Raw genomic sequence first — 17,943 nt, 5'->3', positions numbered from 1 at the left:
GCCTCTTCAGAGGGTTGTGTTTTTAAGTTTCTTTTTTTTTTGCACCTCTCCTAGACTCCCCATCTCTGCCTCATTTTTTAGGATATCAAGGTGTGGAAGCAGAAAAGGATGTAATTTACACTTTTTTGACAGAACGTATGATTTAAATCAAGAGTAAACAATATCAACAAGAAACAAGAAGCTCCATGAGTGGATTTCAGAGCGTCTTTGTTCAGCAGATCTTTGTACAAAAACCTTGTCAACATGGAACATGGAAAAACCAAGAGAAATGCATAATGAACTTTTTTCACTTTCTGCTTGGGAATAACAGCAGATGTATTTGTACTGATCCATTAAATTACAGATCATACCTAAGATAATAAAAGTCCTCAAAGTTTCCCCAATGATCGATTACTTCTAACTCTGCTGTCTCACAACTTGTTTTAGCAGGTATGTTTAACAAATGAATAGGAAATAAAAATAAAATGATTGATCCATAAATGGGTGTATTACTTTTTGTAAAGATTCCAGGATGCTTTTGATAAGATACAGAATCCTGTATCAAAGATGACAACCAGGCATCAACATGGGATTCGGTGAGCATCTCTATTGCTCCAATATTAAAGAAATTATTCCTCCTGATCTTAAAAACCTCTTTTAAAATGGTCTCAAAAGCATCTACAAAAACTCTGAGCTAAAATCCTGATAAAATCTAATTAAAGGCTCAACTAGTTTGTTTGATTAAGGCTAAGGAGATAAACATTATAGTGTAAATAAAGAAACCAACAAGTTTCTTCTAGACAAAACCTGATGTAGCCATCTTTGTGAATGGACATCCTCCTCATTCCATCATTTACACAGTAATGTCACCTTTCTTGTATTCTAAAAGAAGTGGGCTAAACACAGACCACCCCAAAACATGAAGACAAAAAGAGCGAGGCCTGCACCTATTACTAATGATTCCACTTCAGGGTCTGCGGTTTGTCAACAATTTAAGCTTAACTTATACCCCATTTAGTAATACAGCCGTTGCTACTGCAATTGTTAATTAGAGTCATTATTTAGTACTTTAAACTCCAAGCACTTTATCAAGTACTTAGACCAATGACAGAATCCTACGAGCTGCAGTCTGTTCATGACAGAAAAAAGAAACTTGAAGTTGAAAGACTGAACAAGGCATGAAGGAGCCTGTTTTTCTGTCTAAAACACTCCACTCTATGAGGCCTGGTGTCCTGCAACTTTTAGGGGCATCAGTCAACACAACTGAATCACATTATTAGGTCGTTAGCCCTTTTGAACTTGGGCGGATGACGAGGTGAGTCAGTGCTTTAATTCAAGAATGTCAGACTTGGATATCAGAAAGCTGCACAACGCTGGTCAGTAAGGAGTTTGACACCTTGGCTATAAAAAGCATGCATCAGCATGACTGGGGTTTGCAGAGTGTGCAGAAAGGCAACAGCACAGATGTGTGGTCATAATCCAAAGCAGAAATCTAACTGAGTACAAACACCTCACAGCATCTGTCAAACACGATGATGGAGGAGTGAGAATACCGGCAGCTTTGCAGCCCCAGGATGTGGACATCATGCAGGCAATGCAGAGTCGAAAGAATACTTCTGCATTTTTATTATTTCCTTTATTCATAGGTAAAGTAAGTACTAGAGTTATCTTCGTTGCCATTATGCATAAATAAAATCAAATTTAAATGGAGGCATCACAGATTTGACAAATCAATGGAATAAAAAAATCATGACTTATCTTTTACAGTGGGTTCAGATTTAGAACAATTTTTAAGAGTTAATAGCAGATATTCAAACATAAATGTATAAAGAGTTGTACCACAATTGAAAGTGTCTATCCTAAAGAAGTCTATATGTGCATGCCTGCATGTATTCTATTTGCCCTATTCTTCTGCATAACAGATTATCTTCTGACGAAATAACTTCTTTATTTTATTGTCTAACTAAAGCAGTCTTAATTGGTGAAAGTTATTTTCTGAATCTGGATTTCGGCTCTGTATCCCCATTAGGAATCTGTCAACAGCATGGACTAGTCTGATCACAGCTTTTAGAAAATGTTCTCAACAGGATGATTAAAAAAAAATGAATCCTTTGCTATGCAGAAATATGTCCCCCCGACTACAAAGGAGGGTTTGATCTGGGGACAGTCTGGCTGGATTTAAGCAGATCTGCTCTGATCCAGGATCAGCTCAAAATGTCTGTTATTTGTTCGTGAAGAGACAAAGACTTCAGTGAGTGTCAGAAGAAAAATGTTGAGACAGTCTGACATTGGCAGGGAGGTGGGGGGTGTTGATGGTTCACTGATTAATGGAGGAGGGTGGTCCTAAAAGGTTTTAGCTGCTTTTCTTGAGCCCGAGTGTTAATCATCCTCCTGTTCATAAGACACGTCTCACCTGCTGAGAGGGCGGAGTCTAACAGGGTTCACAGGTGTTCACTTGAGAAGTGTGAGGTGGCAACCAATGATTTTGTGGATCTGCAGCCTAAATACGTATGATAACAAAGAGCAGATTATTTGATTCACCTCACGCTGGGATTAAGAGAAAAATAAACTTTAAAAAAAGTTTAAATATCTGTTAAAGTTTTCTCTTGTGAGGTAAAGTAATCGTCTATCAATAAAACCAGATTGCAGCCAAAATCTGCTCTTTGATGTGCTGGGGCTTTATTTTAATCCCTTAAATCAGTGGTTACAGAAAACAGGATGAACCGCCCATTACCTGGATTCTGGCTGCTTTCCTTTTGATGCTCATTAACAAGATTTTCCTCCAAACTTTGGGATAAAAGAGAAAAAAAAAAAAACCATGCAAACAAGGCAAAAAGGTGCTTATTTTTTTATTTTATTTTCCAAGTTAAACAGACAAACCGATAGATCAAATCACCATATCACTAACTAGGATTTTGTTTAGCAAAAAACGCCCAAAAAAATTTAATTTAATGCATATATTTACTTACTTACTTTTTTTTCTCAATGTTCTATATTATTTCTTAGCTCTAGTGTCTTCCAGCGTCTATTTTCAATTGTAAGACAATTCCCAAAAGGTTTTTTATTTGCTTAATAATTTTGTCAACTATATTACTAATAAACAGAAATTACTCCTTACTTATAAGATTTGTAAAACTGGCTGAATGCTATTACTTGAAATAATTTATGATTATGTGTACACTCTTAAAACCAAAAAACTAAATATTTTATTATATATAAAATATTATTTTCTCTAAAATATTTTTTATTTATTTTATCTGAAATGTATATAATATGCATATTTCCCAGATCAGGATTTCCTTTTATATAAATAGAATTTTTTTATACTTCAAAAATTTTAAAATGTGCTAAGCATTTTTTTTTTTAGGTAAAATAAACATTTTGAGAATATATATATATATATTATATATATGTGCACTATTTGCTGTATTTGAGTAAATTTTGTCCAGTAATATGTTCGTTTTTATTAATTCAGCTTATTTAGCTACAGCTGATTTTGTTTTTTTATTTACTTAAAAATTTGTGTAAAATTTAACCTGAGTGGATAAAAGCTGAATTAAAGTCCAACTGTGGGTAAAATTTGAGTTTTCTGCCTTTGGAGCAAAACTCTCTGTCCACTCAGGGAATTCTGGGAATGATGGAAGCTATTGTTGACGGCAGCGTGTGATTGGTGGAGCATGTCTGCCGCTGACAGCCGGGACAAAGACTGGGGGTAGGGGGGGTTCATGGCCGTCCAAGTAGAACTAATCCACCCTCTTCCTCACCCCCAGGACTCACCCGTCTTCTTAAACCCCTCAGACTCCCTCCTCTGACCCCCCTGAAGATGATGTGGGGCAGTGGGGTCACAAAGAAGACCTGAACCCAGATTCCAAAAAAAACTCTGAAAAGTTGCTCTGGAGAATAGGTTTTTATCCTTAGTAGTTGCTAAACTCTCACTCCAACACCTGATTCTGTTTTATTGTGTGTGTGCATGTGTGTGTGTGTGTGTGTGTGTGATGCTTAAGGATTGTCTTTTTTAATCTTTTAAAATAATGAATGCTAATTGTTTTCCTTGGAAAAAAAAAAGTGAACAATCTTTCCTTTAATTTAAGCAGTTCAGCGACACTTGAAAAACTAGTAAAATTCAAAACATCCAGTCAACAAAATTTAGTGCGCCAAAAAGTTATATATTGCTTTAATTTTAAGAGACAACATGTTTAAATTAAAGTCAGCTATTCAAGAATTTTAATTCAGTAATATAGCAGCTAAATAATGCAACTTGAATTAATTTTAATAATGCAATTCTTTTTGGAGGTCAAACAATTGTAAAACCTTTTCATTATCAATTTTATCTACATTATTGTTATCTTTATCTTTTATTCTATTGTTAAAATCTCTTTAATTCATTCATTTGTTTGTACATTACCTCTTTTAACATATTTTTACTTTAAAAAAACATCTTAAGTTCTATTATCTGCTGGGAGATTATAGCAGTGACAGTAACATCATCAATACTAAGAGCAAAATATTGAAAATATCTGCCCCCTTTCTATCTAATTTAACATGAATACACCAAGGTAATGTTAAAGTAAGAAAAGGTAAAAAAAAAAAAAAAAAGAAAAGAAAAAAAAAATCCAGGAATATTTAATCAGTTCAGTTTTTTGTTAGTTTATTTTTTAGCTTTTGTGAACATCATCATTAGCCACTAATGGTTAGAAATTAAAATTATTGTAATGAATGTGAATTTTCTCACGTTTCAAACGTTCAAATTTAAGTTTCTGATTACATAAAGCAGATTTAAAATAATTTACTACTAAATTTAAACAATTTAATTCCAAGTAAATCAACTGATAAACATCAAAGTTTTACCAATAAAAAAATGTTGTTGTGGTAAGGTTTTTAAAGGTTTAAAGGTTACCATTTTTTAAAGGTCTTCAGTAAATGGTGCTCAAATAGAAATGTTTAGCTCTTTTAGACCACCTTAAAATTAAGAAAATTTTAGAAAAACTTTAACATTTTGCATTAAAGTTAAAAATTTCTGTTTCTTCTTTCAATAAATAAAAAATGTAAAATGAATAGAATAGAATAGAATTCAACTTTATTGTCATTGCACTGTCACAAGTACAAGCAACGAAATGCAGTTAGCATCTATCCAGAAGTGCTATACAGGATATATCCAGAAGTGCTATACAGGATATATCCAGAAGTGCTATACAGGATATATCCAGAAGTGCTATAAAGGATATAAATATGCATTACAAGTGTACAGAGGGTATGTATAAATAGACTATAAAATGCAAATGCAAAATGCAAAATGTAATTGCTTTAATTCAATTTTTTTTTTTCTTAAAAATGTATCTGTTATTTGTTAAGTTTCAAATTACTAAGAAAAAGTTAGCAAAATTAGCTTAAAGAAGTGTTCTTCTAACTTTGGACTTCTTTGGTCTAGAGATGTTGGGGCATGTTACACAGCAACCAATCCAGTTTAGCTGGATTTCATTATTTTCAGACATGACTAATACCTTCTGCATGTGTGCAGATCCATTGAAGTCAGTCCATCAGATCATTATTCATTGGTGTCCCACTCCCCACGCGTAAAAACCTGTTCCTCTGGAATCAAAATAGCAGCGAGTCTTTTGTGTTTAAACAGTTGATTTAGGTTAATGTTGATGATAAAAAGTGCAAACAGAGAAAGCCCATTCTCCTGCAGATGCTGAATCGGATTTTCCACAAAAAAAGGTGTCACTCTGCACACGCTTGGTGGGTCTCTGCAGAGCTGTGAGGTTTCAGGTTTCACGCTCCAGAGTGCAGCAAATCAAACGCAGCCTGACCTCCGACCTTTACCGCCTCCCTGCGCTATCATTCCCCATCAGACAGAGGAGCCTTCACACTCCTCTACAGGAATAACGCCAATAATCTGACAGAAAATGTGACGTTTATTTGTTCATGAATAATCCTTGACCCGATTCCTTAACAAGCGTGTCTCAAACATCACCTACTTTCCTTCGCTTGGTCATTTTCACATAATTTCTTGACTTTATGGGTTTAAAAAAGCATTTGAGAATAAAAGGGGGTTGTAAAAGTCCCTAAAAATGTTGGACTGCACCTTTAAAAAAAATATTTAAATTAATGCATGACCATGAAACTCTAAATGTACTAGAAATGGAAAATTGAACAAAACCAACCAAGAAAGTAAGATTTAATACCAGCTTATGGTATATTACATATGTTTTAGAAACATCTCTTCATAGATCATTTAGGTTGAAATTTCTTTTTTTTTTTTTTTTAAAGCAATTTTTATTATCTTTTTTTTTCAGTGCCGCTGGAAGTAAAGAAAAAGAAACGTAAACATGCAATATAGAACAGAGAATTAAACAAAACACTGAAAATCCCAAACAATAACAAGTAATTTGGGAAAGCATTCAGTGTCATGCTACTTTCTAAATCTATTTTTTAATTCACTAAATTTACTTTGGAAGGAAAGTAAAAGAAAACGATGTGGTGAACACATCTGACAAGACACGTTAAGAAGCTCCAATTCTCTCTTAATTAAAACAAAGCCACTTGTAATGTCCAGAAGGTTTGCTGCTAAAAGCTCAGATTAAAAGATCAACTTTGCATTTGACCTGAACAAAGAGAAGAGAAAGAAACCAACAGCTGAATGAAGTGTGCTCTGAAAGTGAGCAACAGCTGTTAAAAAAAAGCTTACAGACACCCATTCAGTCCTGTAAGTCAAGGTTACACTGGATGGAAACCAGTTAACAGTACTGTAAGTTTCCAGTTGTAGGATACTCAAACTCAAACAATGTTGCTTCAATTATAAAAAAAAAAATAACATTTCTCTTCTACAAGCGACTCATCTCAATCTGGATGCTTGGAAGTTTGGCTTGAAAAATAAAAAGGTCAAATCATAGATAAATTAAACTAAAGTTTACTGCTGATCATTGCTGGTGATTTTCCTTTATTGGCACTTCTGCCATAAAACCATAAATGCTGAAAAATCTCCCAGAAGTCATTTCTCAACCTGTCCAGCATACAGAGTGATAAGGACAGGACACTTTCCTATTTCCTTTCCTTTTTCGACTGTTCTTATCTACTGTAGGGCTGCAACAACGAATCGATAAAATCGATAAAAATCGACTTTTAAAAGCGTTGGCAACGAATTTCATCATCGATTAGTTGTGTCGCGCGATTATTGCGTCATCCGCTGCGCCGTCATCACTGCCTCTTGACTGAAAGAGGAAGAAAAAAAAAAAAGGCAGAGCGAGTCAGCGCCGCAGTTGCAGTGTTGCCAACTCAGCGACTTTTCAGACCCCTCCAGCGACTATTTTTTTAAAAAGCGTTCTAGCGACAAATCTGTCGACTTTTTTCGGTGTCACTGGCGGCTTTTGGAGACTCTTACGTGAAAGCATGTATCGTTCCTACTCTGCCGTGGGGCGCCTCCCCCCACTCCCGCAGGAGTCCCTCTCAGCGCTGCAGTCAGCCTCAGCTTCCAGACTGCAAATGAAGCGCGCATGCACCGGGATTGACGGCGCAAATTGATCACAATAATTAAAATAGCCTGCGCTTTGTAAAGCGAAAAAAGTGATAACATGCAACTTTTTTCAAAAGAAATTAACATGGCACGGAAGCACCATGTTTGTTTGGTTTTAAAGTGGGGAAACGTAACGTTAGTTTCTCAGGTAGCTCATCTGATGCTTTCCTTACCGTGTTAGTAGGTTACAGAAAGGGATAAGGTTGGCTACTTATTTTACCTTTAATTTCATTTGAATTAGCTTAAGCAGCGTTTATATTTTCTTTATAAATAAATTAACTTGAAAATTATGAGGGCAAGGCTTTTAAAGTTTAAATCTTCTGGCAAAGATAAAGTAAAGAAGATCCTGCAATTTATGGAAGTAAAGCAGAATAAAATCCAGCAAGATCAGTAATATGTCAATTAATTATCTGCCACATTCCCATGTAAATATCTGTCTTTGGAGGATGTGTTTTTTAGCACCCCTAGTTCTCTCATTTTTATTCCAAATACAATTTATAATTTGAATCACAGGGCTATTTTTATCTCTATGATTCAGTATTTTCTCAAGCAGCAACTTTAACTGCTATACTTTCCTGTCTTAAAAGGCAGAACTCTTCTAGTCTAAAAAAACTAATTTGTTGAAAAGGGGGGGCATATTGTTTGAACCCCTTAGGGGCTTTTAAAAACAAAAATGTCTTTTTTTGTGCTTTATGAAACAAAGTACCCTATATTTTGTGGAAGTACAGCTACATTTCTCATGTAAGTTTACGTAGTTTTAACACAAACATTTATTTTTCATAATGCACCAGTACAGTTAACGAGCAACCTGTACTTGTGTGCTTGTTTGTTCTGTCTAAAATGTTTATTTTGGAATAAAGAGGTTAATATAAAAAATATTTTTTGTCCGATTCATCGATTAATCGAAAAAATAATCGTCCGATTCATCGATTTTTAAAATAATCGTTAGTTGCAGCCCTAATCTACTGCATACCTGTTGGTGACATGGCATTTCAGATTGATTAGAGATCAGAATAAAAACAAAAAATATTACATAATATCTTGTCCAATTTTCATTTAAACACACTGGACAGTGTTCCCCACAAAGTTTTCTCCCAGTTTTCTCCCAGTTTTGTCCCAGCAACTGGTGGATATTATAACCTTCACTGCTCTTATCAAGCCCAATATTTTCTTTAACTTTTTTCTTCCTTTCTTGTAAATAGTTTGTAGGTATATTAAGAATAAAGATAAAAGTTTTGCTTTTTTTTAAATCCTCCTACTCACTGTTACATTTCTTTAATCATTCAACTACAAGCATTACAGTAGTATAGTTGTTCCTTTTCTTACTTTGTGAATATGCATGTTTCCAAATTTTTTTGTTGCTTTTAACCTGAATTTCCCGAATTACCCAAAACATCTGAATTAAAGGCCATTCCTATTCTATCTAGATGTTTTTCCTTTTTTAGTTGACTATAGTCGAGACTTCTATTAGGACCTGTCAACTGAGTTTTATTTTAATTTTTTCTGTTACTGGTAATCTTACATAACTGTTTTTAAACAAGTCGACCAGTCAAAGTCTAAACAGAAATTTGGCTGGAGATCACTTTCCTCTTGGTCTTCCAGCATAGTAAAGGCTGCTACATATTTCACAAAGACCAAGACATTTTTTCTTGTTCTTAAAGGTCACAAGAAAGTGAAAGCATTTTTTTTTTGCCTCATATTATTCACAATCAATGAGAAGCTCAGCTGCCGAAGTCCACCCCTCTATAACTCACTGAATTGTCACTATAATTTAAAGAGGAAATGTTACAAGTGAGCAGAAGGAGAATGTTTGACAGCTTATGCCAACAGAGTTAAACTACGCGACTACAGGGTTAAGTCTGACTGATAAGTGGGGCATCTCCGATTTTTCCAACATAAACATTCCCAACTACATCCTGTCCAATCAGAGTACAGTAGTCCGACACCCAAAAAGAAAAAGTTCTGCCCAGATGTGTTGAGAAAAAGCAGCCAGACGCCATAAGACAACATCAAGAGAAAATTATAACATTATTTAATGTGGGAGCGAGAAAAAAAATGTTTTTCTTATGGAATGTGCAGTTTAAAAAAAAATGAATGTCTGTTTTTGAGGAGGTTGTCTTTGCCTTTGGCATTCAGATGCATCAATTCAGGGTTTTATTGTTTTCCTGACCTTAAAAGCCTCTTTGTCCCGACTCCATTATTGCAGGACTTGGATATTACAGTTGTGTGGAAAAGTGCTTAGCTCTGCTGGCATGCATGGATCTGTGTGCTGACTGCAAAACTTTCTTCCCCTCTATGTGGTGAAAAATCCGCTTTAAGAAAATAACCGCCACCTAAAGGTTTGTGGTGAGAAAGTTAGTATATTATTCTTTTAAATTTAATGTAATAATTGAGGTCCTCTGCAAGCTGAAAACTGTGTTTATTTAAATTGCGATAATTTTGCAAATCTGATTAACTGCTAAGCCCTATAGGAATATTAAATATATTTCTTTAATCTTATCCTTTTATTCTTGCTTCAATTTATCACATTTTATTCCCATGATATGACATTTTGGTTCTACATATTTTCTTATTATAATTGATTGCCCTATTATATTTTTAGCAGATTTGCAGCTACATTAAATGATTAATTCATATAAAGGGTCAATTCCCTTCTTTAACTGCATATTGCATTTTGTGGTACAGCTGTAACTGATAATATGGTTAAAGCGTAAAGTTGGTGCAAAGCTATAAGAGCAAAATATAGATAATAAGACCTGGGCTTTGTTTGAATCATGCTGTTTGGAACATGCCTAGATATCTTTAACCTCCCATAACCTTTAAAAAAAATACCTTTAACCCTTCAATGTGGGTCCAGGTGAAACGGGATCCAAACCCAATGTTGAACTTGGCGGCTTATAAGCTACTGGCTAAAGTAAACTGTGACAAAATCCACGTCTCTTGTTCTGTTTTCCGAGCGTTAACTGTGGTGGCATCCCATCAGAAATCACTCACCAACACAAGTTCACACGTGGGAATCTTAAACTCCCAGTAAGACAAGGTTCAGAGGACAGATCCAGCTGCTGCACCCACAGTTTGTTAGCCAAATCTCGACTGTTTTCTCAAGTTTCCTTTGCATGATTCAGATCTGTAGTCACTTTCAGTGGGAACAATGTGTCCTCTCGCTAACCCTCCTACGTCTGTGGGGGTGGGCAGGGCCAGTGATTGGTCATGGCCTTGGTGTCATCGCCCCGGCCCCTTCTACATGGCGGAGGGCTGAGAACCCAACAGAAACAAACATGTTCGGTTCAGCAGGTCTGGGCCTCCTGCTGATCACCCAAATGGATGAGGGTGTAATTTCCATTAATTTGTTCAGCAGCTCCCCTAACTGTCCCCCACCCGTCTGCCCACATCCACGCTGTGTTGAATGAAACCTGAGGCCCCTCGCTTTCAGCTGCTACCATGAACACAATCTGATCCTCCTCATCTTCATGTTTCTTGGGGGAGATCAGGAATTCTCGGTCTGATCCAGCGACCAGACCCGTTAAACAACTCTTCTTATGTCTTAAAGGAGTCTGCCAGCTCCAGGGACCTCGTGGCCAAGGTTAAAACCTGCTCCTGTTTTCTGTCTTCACCTAAAGCCTCACTTAGAAACCAGTGGACAAACTCCAGCTGGAACAGAAGATAACTGCTCTATTTCTTGTTTAAATCCAGAACGTTTGAACCAGTTCTGAAGACAAACGTGTGTTGGGTATATTTTCAAGAAGAAAAGAAACCTTAAGTCTGAAGTGAATTCAAATAAAACTGTCTGATCTCGACTGATGTGAGAAAACAAAAAATGAAACATGTTGAAACTTCAAATAACAGGTCAAGATAACCTGTCAGGGAAAAAACATGCTTTCAGCTCACAAGACGGGACAGGATGTAAGAATACACAGCTTTTGTGTCCCATAAAGAGCTGTCCACAGATAAATGCCAGGTAATTATATAAGAATCCAACATTTTCTCTATATGCCTGTTATACGCTGTTTAAAGCAATAATAAAAATGTTTTATAAGAGAAAGAAGAATTAAGGGGGTCAAGTTACTTGAGAAAAAACAAGCAAATGTTTTCTTTAAGCAACTTTTTTTTACCAAATCTTCATTAGAATGGAAGCAGTGAATATTATTTTCTATAGTAGATGGAAAGACTACCTGATATCTGGGGTTTGCTTTCACTATGCACCCAAAGCAGAATGGATGGAACTTTTTAATTATCTATCTATGAATTTTTACCATAACCCTGGCATTTAACAACTATATTGCATATAAAAAGCTTGTCATCCCAATACTGAGCAGGCCTAGTTTGGACTTATTTGACCGAGTTGGATTCATAAAACTGGTTATCAGCCAGATAATTGTCTTGTACAAGGAATTTGGGATGTTGTGGTGGAAACTGTTCAACAGATTTAAACTGGACTAGACTGAACTAAGTGTCCCATTCAGGTTTCAGCTGTCCTAATATACTTAGAGATGATAAAATGTAGTCCGAGTCTTGAGACACTATTATTCATGTGACAAAAATAAAAATCTAAATAATAAACATAAAAAAGAAATCTTTACAATGCAATCATGCAGACAAACTCAGTGTAAATTTAATATTTTTCTATTAAATTTTAGTTTTTAACCATCAAAAATCAAATTCACAAGACTGTGGAACATGATGAAATGTCTCTTAATGAGGAAGCCCAGAAATTGCTGAATCGTTGGCTTTGCAGAAATCCTTCCCCTTGAGCAGGTAGCTAAAGCTGACTTTATTAAAATTGTCCTCAGGCACTTTGCAAAACAAACATATTTATTTCACTCTGACTTTGTAGCAATCCCTATACAGGACAGAAAAACTCCCTCCAAAGAAGAACGAGGGTCTATATGAGTCGCCAACGTTTGTGACGGACTCGGAAGGAAGGATCTTTAAAGTTAAAAAACTATAGTCAGTGGCAACAGGTTTATATAGGGAATGAGAAAAGCTAAAAGAGAATAAATAGACTGTTGCTGCATTTCCTTCAGTGTCTCTTTTCTAAAAGTTAAATAGAGGTTACAGTAAGGGTTACAAATGGATTACAGGTTTAGGGGCTTGGCTAAAAAGAATCTGGCAAACCATTAATTAGAATATACCTGATACCAACAGGACCAGGAACAACACCTGAAGCTTGATGTTTCTAAATTTTTCTTCCATTGCTAACAAAGTATTTATGCATTTTTTATCACTTGGTCGACATGGGTCATTTTAAGTAGATATCCAAGATCCTACCTAAAAAAAAACAGATCAAATAAGTGAAGGGACTTCAGTTAAGATTGAGAGTCTTTATAAGAATAATTGAAATGAGAAATATGGTTAGTTTTTTTTCTCTGTTTTGTGGGATTAATGATTAATGATCTGACAGATACTCGAGAGAAACTGGAACAGAGAAAGAATTGGACATCACATCTGGGATGAGAGTCCATCCCATCAGATCAACATGAAAGACCGACTGACACAAAATATGGTGCCCAAATCCACCCACTGACTTACGCAGCATCTCATTGTGTGATGGTACCAGGATATATAATTTCAGGTCTGTGTTTGGTGTGGATAATAATATCTGCATGCAGAGGTTGGATTATGGTAACATTTAGCAGCTAAATAAAACCAATTCTTTTTTTAATTAAATAATCTCTTAAAGGTCGTACATCCAAGGTGGGTCTGTTTGATATTAGGACAACAGGTGTTGCACTTTGATGATATCTGCAGTAATTATATCGTTTTTTTGTTAAAGATAACCCTTCTCTCCCCATAACTTTTCTCTGATATTACAATTAACAAAACCTATGCCCATTTTATTTTACTTTTCAATGAAAAAACCCATTTCAAAATCTAGAATTTTTTTCAGAGCTGGGTTTAATTCAAGTTATTAAAACCCATTTTGTTTTTTCAATGTTTTTTTTTTTATTTTCTCTTTAAAAACACAAAAAGTGAAAGTTAACCTATAGTTATTTTTTTCTTTTTTTGCCCAGAATATTTTTTTTCTCTTCCATCAGTAAAATTATGAAGTAAAAATTTTAATTGTATTTTCTAAATATAAAATCAAAGCTAGAAATGTAATTAAACCTTAACAACAGAGCAGCTAATCTTATCAAAAATCAACATGCTTTGTAATTTCTAAATCACACGTAATTAGGATCATCACCACAAAACAAATCAACAAGCATCGTATTTTTATGACCTGCTAAAAGCTCCCGCCTCCTCTGCTTCTGAATATAGGGACCTCCAGGACACCCCCCCGGTCTTATCAGCACCCTGACACTGCCTGGATTGCATGGCCCCAGTGTCTGCTGGGAGTTCTGCTAATCTGACTGCTCATTAATATTAAAAAGAAATCCTGCCAGGAGACACAGACACAGAAGGAAAGGCTCCTGTGGTGGCTTCTGGTTGGCAGAGAGCCACCGTTGTTGTCTTCTGGCCCCTTAAAACGACCAATCAGCTGCTTCCTTTCACCAAGTGGCTAAAGAATCTGTCAGCCAGAGCAGAGGGATAAAAACGGCAACAATAAAAAGTGTAGCTGACCACTGACTGACCCGACTGTATGCAGGCGTAATTACTTCCATCTCCAATAGAAAGCTTTTAATATGAATCGTTGGTAACATTAGTATTAGAAATTAGCTCATTATTAGCTGTGCTTTGTTGTTTCTATACAAATAAAGAGTTAAATGGAAAAATTTTAAAATTAAGTGAAAACTACCATAAGATTATACTGTATGACCAACGGGGCAACAAGAAAAATTATCTCACAGAAATAAGAAAAACCAACAGCCTTAACGAAAGAAAGGAGATATAATTTATAATCATTTCTTTCATATTGTCTTCAATCACTAATGACGATTATCTTTAACCGTTGAAAACTATTATTTATAAAGCTGAGTTAGAATAGAACTTTGTTTTATAAAGTTTTAAAACCTTTGAAAATAGAGAAAGGAAAGTATTACACTGTTTTGGGAACAAATGTGTAAGTCATTAGATCAATTTTATTAAATATTAAATTAAGGATGCTTATTTTTTTAAAAGAATGGTAATTAAAATCAGCACACGTCTTGAGATTATTGTAAATTGCAAGGTGTGCATGTAAACTGAATGTAACAGTAGAGATGTAAACAAGTTATTAAATCAGGAGCAGGGGTGATTATATATATTCTATGTAATATATTGCATCTATTTTATGTTTTTAGTGCATTTATGGTGCAGCGTCTTTGACTGAAGGAACTTTTTAAACTCTGCAACAGGTTTGTGGACGGGGTGTGAGACACTGCCTGGCATCTGTCCCGGGTCATCTGACTGCATCTGGATATTTATGAAGCTTTAATGCGAACCATCCAGAAACAAACAAAGACTTATCATATACTGACTTCTTTTTTTAATGAGTAATATTGCTTATATTTAGCTTTCGGTGTGGCTAAGGTAAGCTTTGACACACCCAGGTTTCTTACCTAAATATTTGCACTCTAATATATAAAATATATGAATAAATATTAACAACAAAAAAATTCTAAGTGTTTAGGAGGTTAAATAAGACACGGAACCAAGAAAAAGTAAAAATGCTTAACTTGAAACACTCTCAGTTAGACCATGATGGAGCCGACTAACGACTGAACCTAAACACGTTCTGCATAATGTGCATGTGCAGGACGCACACAGCTTAATGACGTCCAGTAGACTGCACACAGAAAAAGCTCAAGAAAATCCAAACTACATAATATAAATTAGTAGAATTATGTGTTGACATAAAATATCAATGATTGTGGATGATTGTAATGTCCACCATGTTGACTATTCATAGCTCCCCTCTCTGATTGCTACACATTCAACCAGCAGAGAAGCTGCCCAACTATAACTCTGTTAGCCTGGACTAATGCTGGTCTAAACAAGAGCAATATGCAGCCGAATTTACATTACAGACCAAAAGTTTGGACACACCTTCTCATTCAAAGAGTTTTCTTTAGTTTTATGACTATGAAAATTGTAGATTTACACTGAAGGCATCAAAACTATGAATTAACACATGTGGAATTATATACTTAACAAAAACGTGTGAAAAAAATAAAATATGTCTTATATTCTCGGTTCTTCAAAGTAGCCACCTTGTGCTTTCATTATTGTTTGTGCACTCTTGGCATTCTCTTGATGAAAATCAAGTGGTAGTCAGATGAAATGGTCTTCCAACAGTCTTGAAGGACTTCCCAGAGCTTAGCACTTGTTGGCCCTTTTGCCTTCACTCACCCAGCTCACCCCAAACCATCTCGATTGGGTTCAGGTACGGTGATTGTGGAGGCCAAGTCTTCTGGCGCAGCACCCTATCACTCTCCTTATTGGTCAAATAGCCCTTACACAGCTTGGAGGTGTGTTTGGGGTAATTTTCCTGTTGAAAAATAAATGATGGTCCAACTAAACGCAAACCGGATGGATTAGCATGCTGCTGCAAGACGCTGTGGTAGCCATGTTGGTTCAGCATTCCTTTAATTTTGAATAAATCCCCCACAGTGTCACCAGCAAAGCACCCCCAGACCATTACACCTCCTCCTCCATGCTTCACGGTGGGAATCAGGCATGTAGAGTCCATCCGTTCACCTTTTCTTTGACACAACGGTCGAACTAAAGATCTCAAATGTGGACTCATCAGACCAAAGCACAGATTTCCACTGGTCTAATGTCCATTCCTTGTGTTCTTTAGCCCAAGCAAGTCTCTTCTGCTTGTTGCCTGTCTTTACCAGTGGTTTCCTAGCAGCTATTTTACCACGAAGGCCTGATTCACACAATCTCCTCTTAACAGTTGTTCTAGAGATATGTCTGCTGCTAGAACTCTGTGTGGTATTGATCTGGCATCTAATCTGAGCTACTGTTAACCTGCGATTTCTGAGACTGGTGACTCGGATGAACTTATCCTCTGCAGCAGAGGTGACTCTTGGTCTTCCTCTCCTGGGCCGGTCCTCATTTGCCAGTTTCCTTCAAGCGCTTGGTGGTTTTTGCGACTGCACTTGGGGACACTTTCAAAGTTTTGCCAATTTTTCAGACTGCCTAACCTACACTTTTTAAAGTAATGATGGCCACTCGTTTTTATTTACTTAGCTGCTTTTTTGTTGCCATAATACAAATTTTAACAGTCTATTCCATAGGACTATCAGCTGTGTATCCACCTGACTTCTGCACAACACAACTGACGGACCCAACCCCATTTATAAGGCAAGACATCTTACTTATTAAACCTGACAGGGGACACCTGTCAAGTAAAAACTATTTCAGGTGACTACCAGTTGGAGCTCACAAAGAGAATTCCAAGAGTGTGCGAAGCAGTAATCAAAGCAAAATGTGGCTACTTTGAAGAACCTAGAATATAAGACATTTTTTAAGTTATTTCACACTTTTTGTTAAGTATATAATTCCACATGTGTTAATCCATAGTTTGATGCCTTCAGTGTGAATCTACAATTTTCATAGTCATGAAAATAAAGAAAACTCTTTGAATAAGAAGATGTGTCCAAACTTTTGGTCTGGACTGTACATTAACTGGCAGCTATCAGTTAAACCTCAGTATCTCAGGACTTAAGCCTGACTCAAGATTTTGTGTGCAGGACACAGGTTAGAAGGTGAAACGTTTTAGCAAAAATGTCTCATATCTAAAAAAGTCAAACAGATCAAGTGTTAAAATGAGAACATTTCAATTTAGTCTGTTTTATGCTGTCCCATCTCCTTGATTGCTGCACCTGTTGCCTCACCTTTCCTTTATTTCTCAGCAGCTGCTCGGATTTATTCATCTGCTAACCTCTGCTTTCTGAACTTGCATCATCATAAGGCAGATACAAGTTCAGTATCTTGGTTGGATGTTTTTGATCAGGTCACACAGACTTGTGTTTAATAAACCGAGTCTCAGTCAGGATTTAACGCTCCGGTATGACCCATGCTCCGCCGCCTCCTTAATCCGACAGGAAGTGGATTTCCATCCCTGTTGGGATGATTTATACAGGAGTGAAAATGGCTGAGAAGAAGAGAAGGGGGGCAATGTAGAGCATCTCTGATCGATCTGATCATTAATCTGTCGGCTGATCATTACTGTACCACCAACTAACTTCCCAAACTGTAGAAAAACCATCAGAAATGACATGCAGATGTATTCATGTTGGTTCCCAAAATACCGTATGTGTGGAGTGTGAATTATAAATGAATCTGGAGGAAAATTTTCCATTTTTCCGTTTCACTTCATGATAATATATCCAGCTGCAGACTCACAGGGAAGGCATCATCATTCATATGCATCTTGAGCTCTGCTCTCCATCTAAAGATTCAAGCTGCAGATGAAAATAACAATATACTCATCTCCATTCTGACCTTTCTCAGTTTCAGCTATTAACTTCCAGTCATCCCTGAAGCTGCATAGCTCTGGATTAAATCTCATAAATTTACTAATG

General features: G+C 36.1%; 1 protein-coding gene across 2 annotated transcripts in view; it reads right to left on the bottom strand.

The window, feature by feature from the left end:
* The window catches only part of LOC119784664 (ephrin-A2-like), a 122,282-nt gene that overhangs the window by 40,392 nt on the left and 63,947 nt on the right, over nucleotides 1-17,943 (bottom strand). Inside the window, exon 1 of one of the 2 annotated variants that reach the window (XM_038286856.1) lies at nucleotides 13,713-14,010. The exons of the other annotated variant lie outside the window; for it this stretch is intronic. Coding sequence (XP_038142784.1) covers nucleotides 13,713-13,807 — 95 coding nt within the window. The 5' untranslated portion in view covers nucleotides 13,808-14,010. Of the gene's footprint in view, nucleotides 1-13,712; nucleotides 14,011-17,943 lie in introns of those variants that run through there. 2 annotated transcript variants of the gene reach the window in all.

This window comes from Cyprinodon tularosa, unplaced genomic scaffold, assembly GCF_016077235.1.
Source record: "Cyprinodon tularosa strain WSP-4 unplaced genomic scaffold, ASM1607723v1 ctg106, whole genome shotgun sequence".
In the NCBI taxonomy this organism is placed as follows: Eukaryota; Metazoa; Chordata; class Actinopteri; order Cyprinodontiformes; family Cyprinodontidae; genus Cyprinodon; species Cyprinodon tularosa.
The sequence above is the reverse complement of the archived record's forward strand: the minus strand, read 5'-3'. Positions and strand labels throughout refer to the sequence as shown.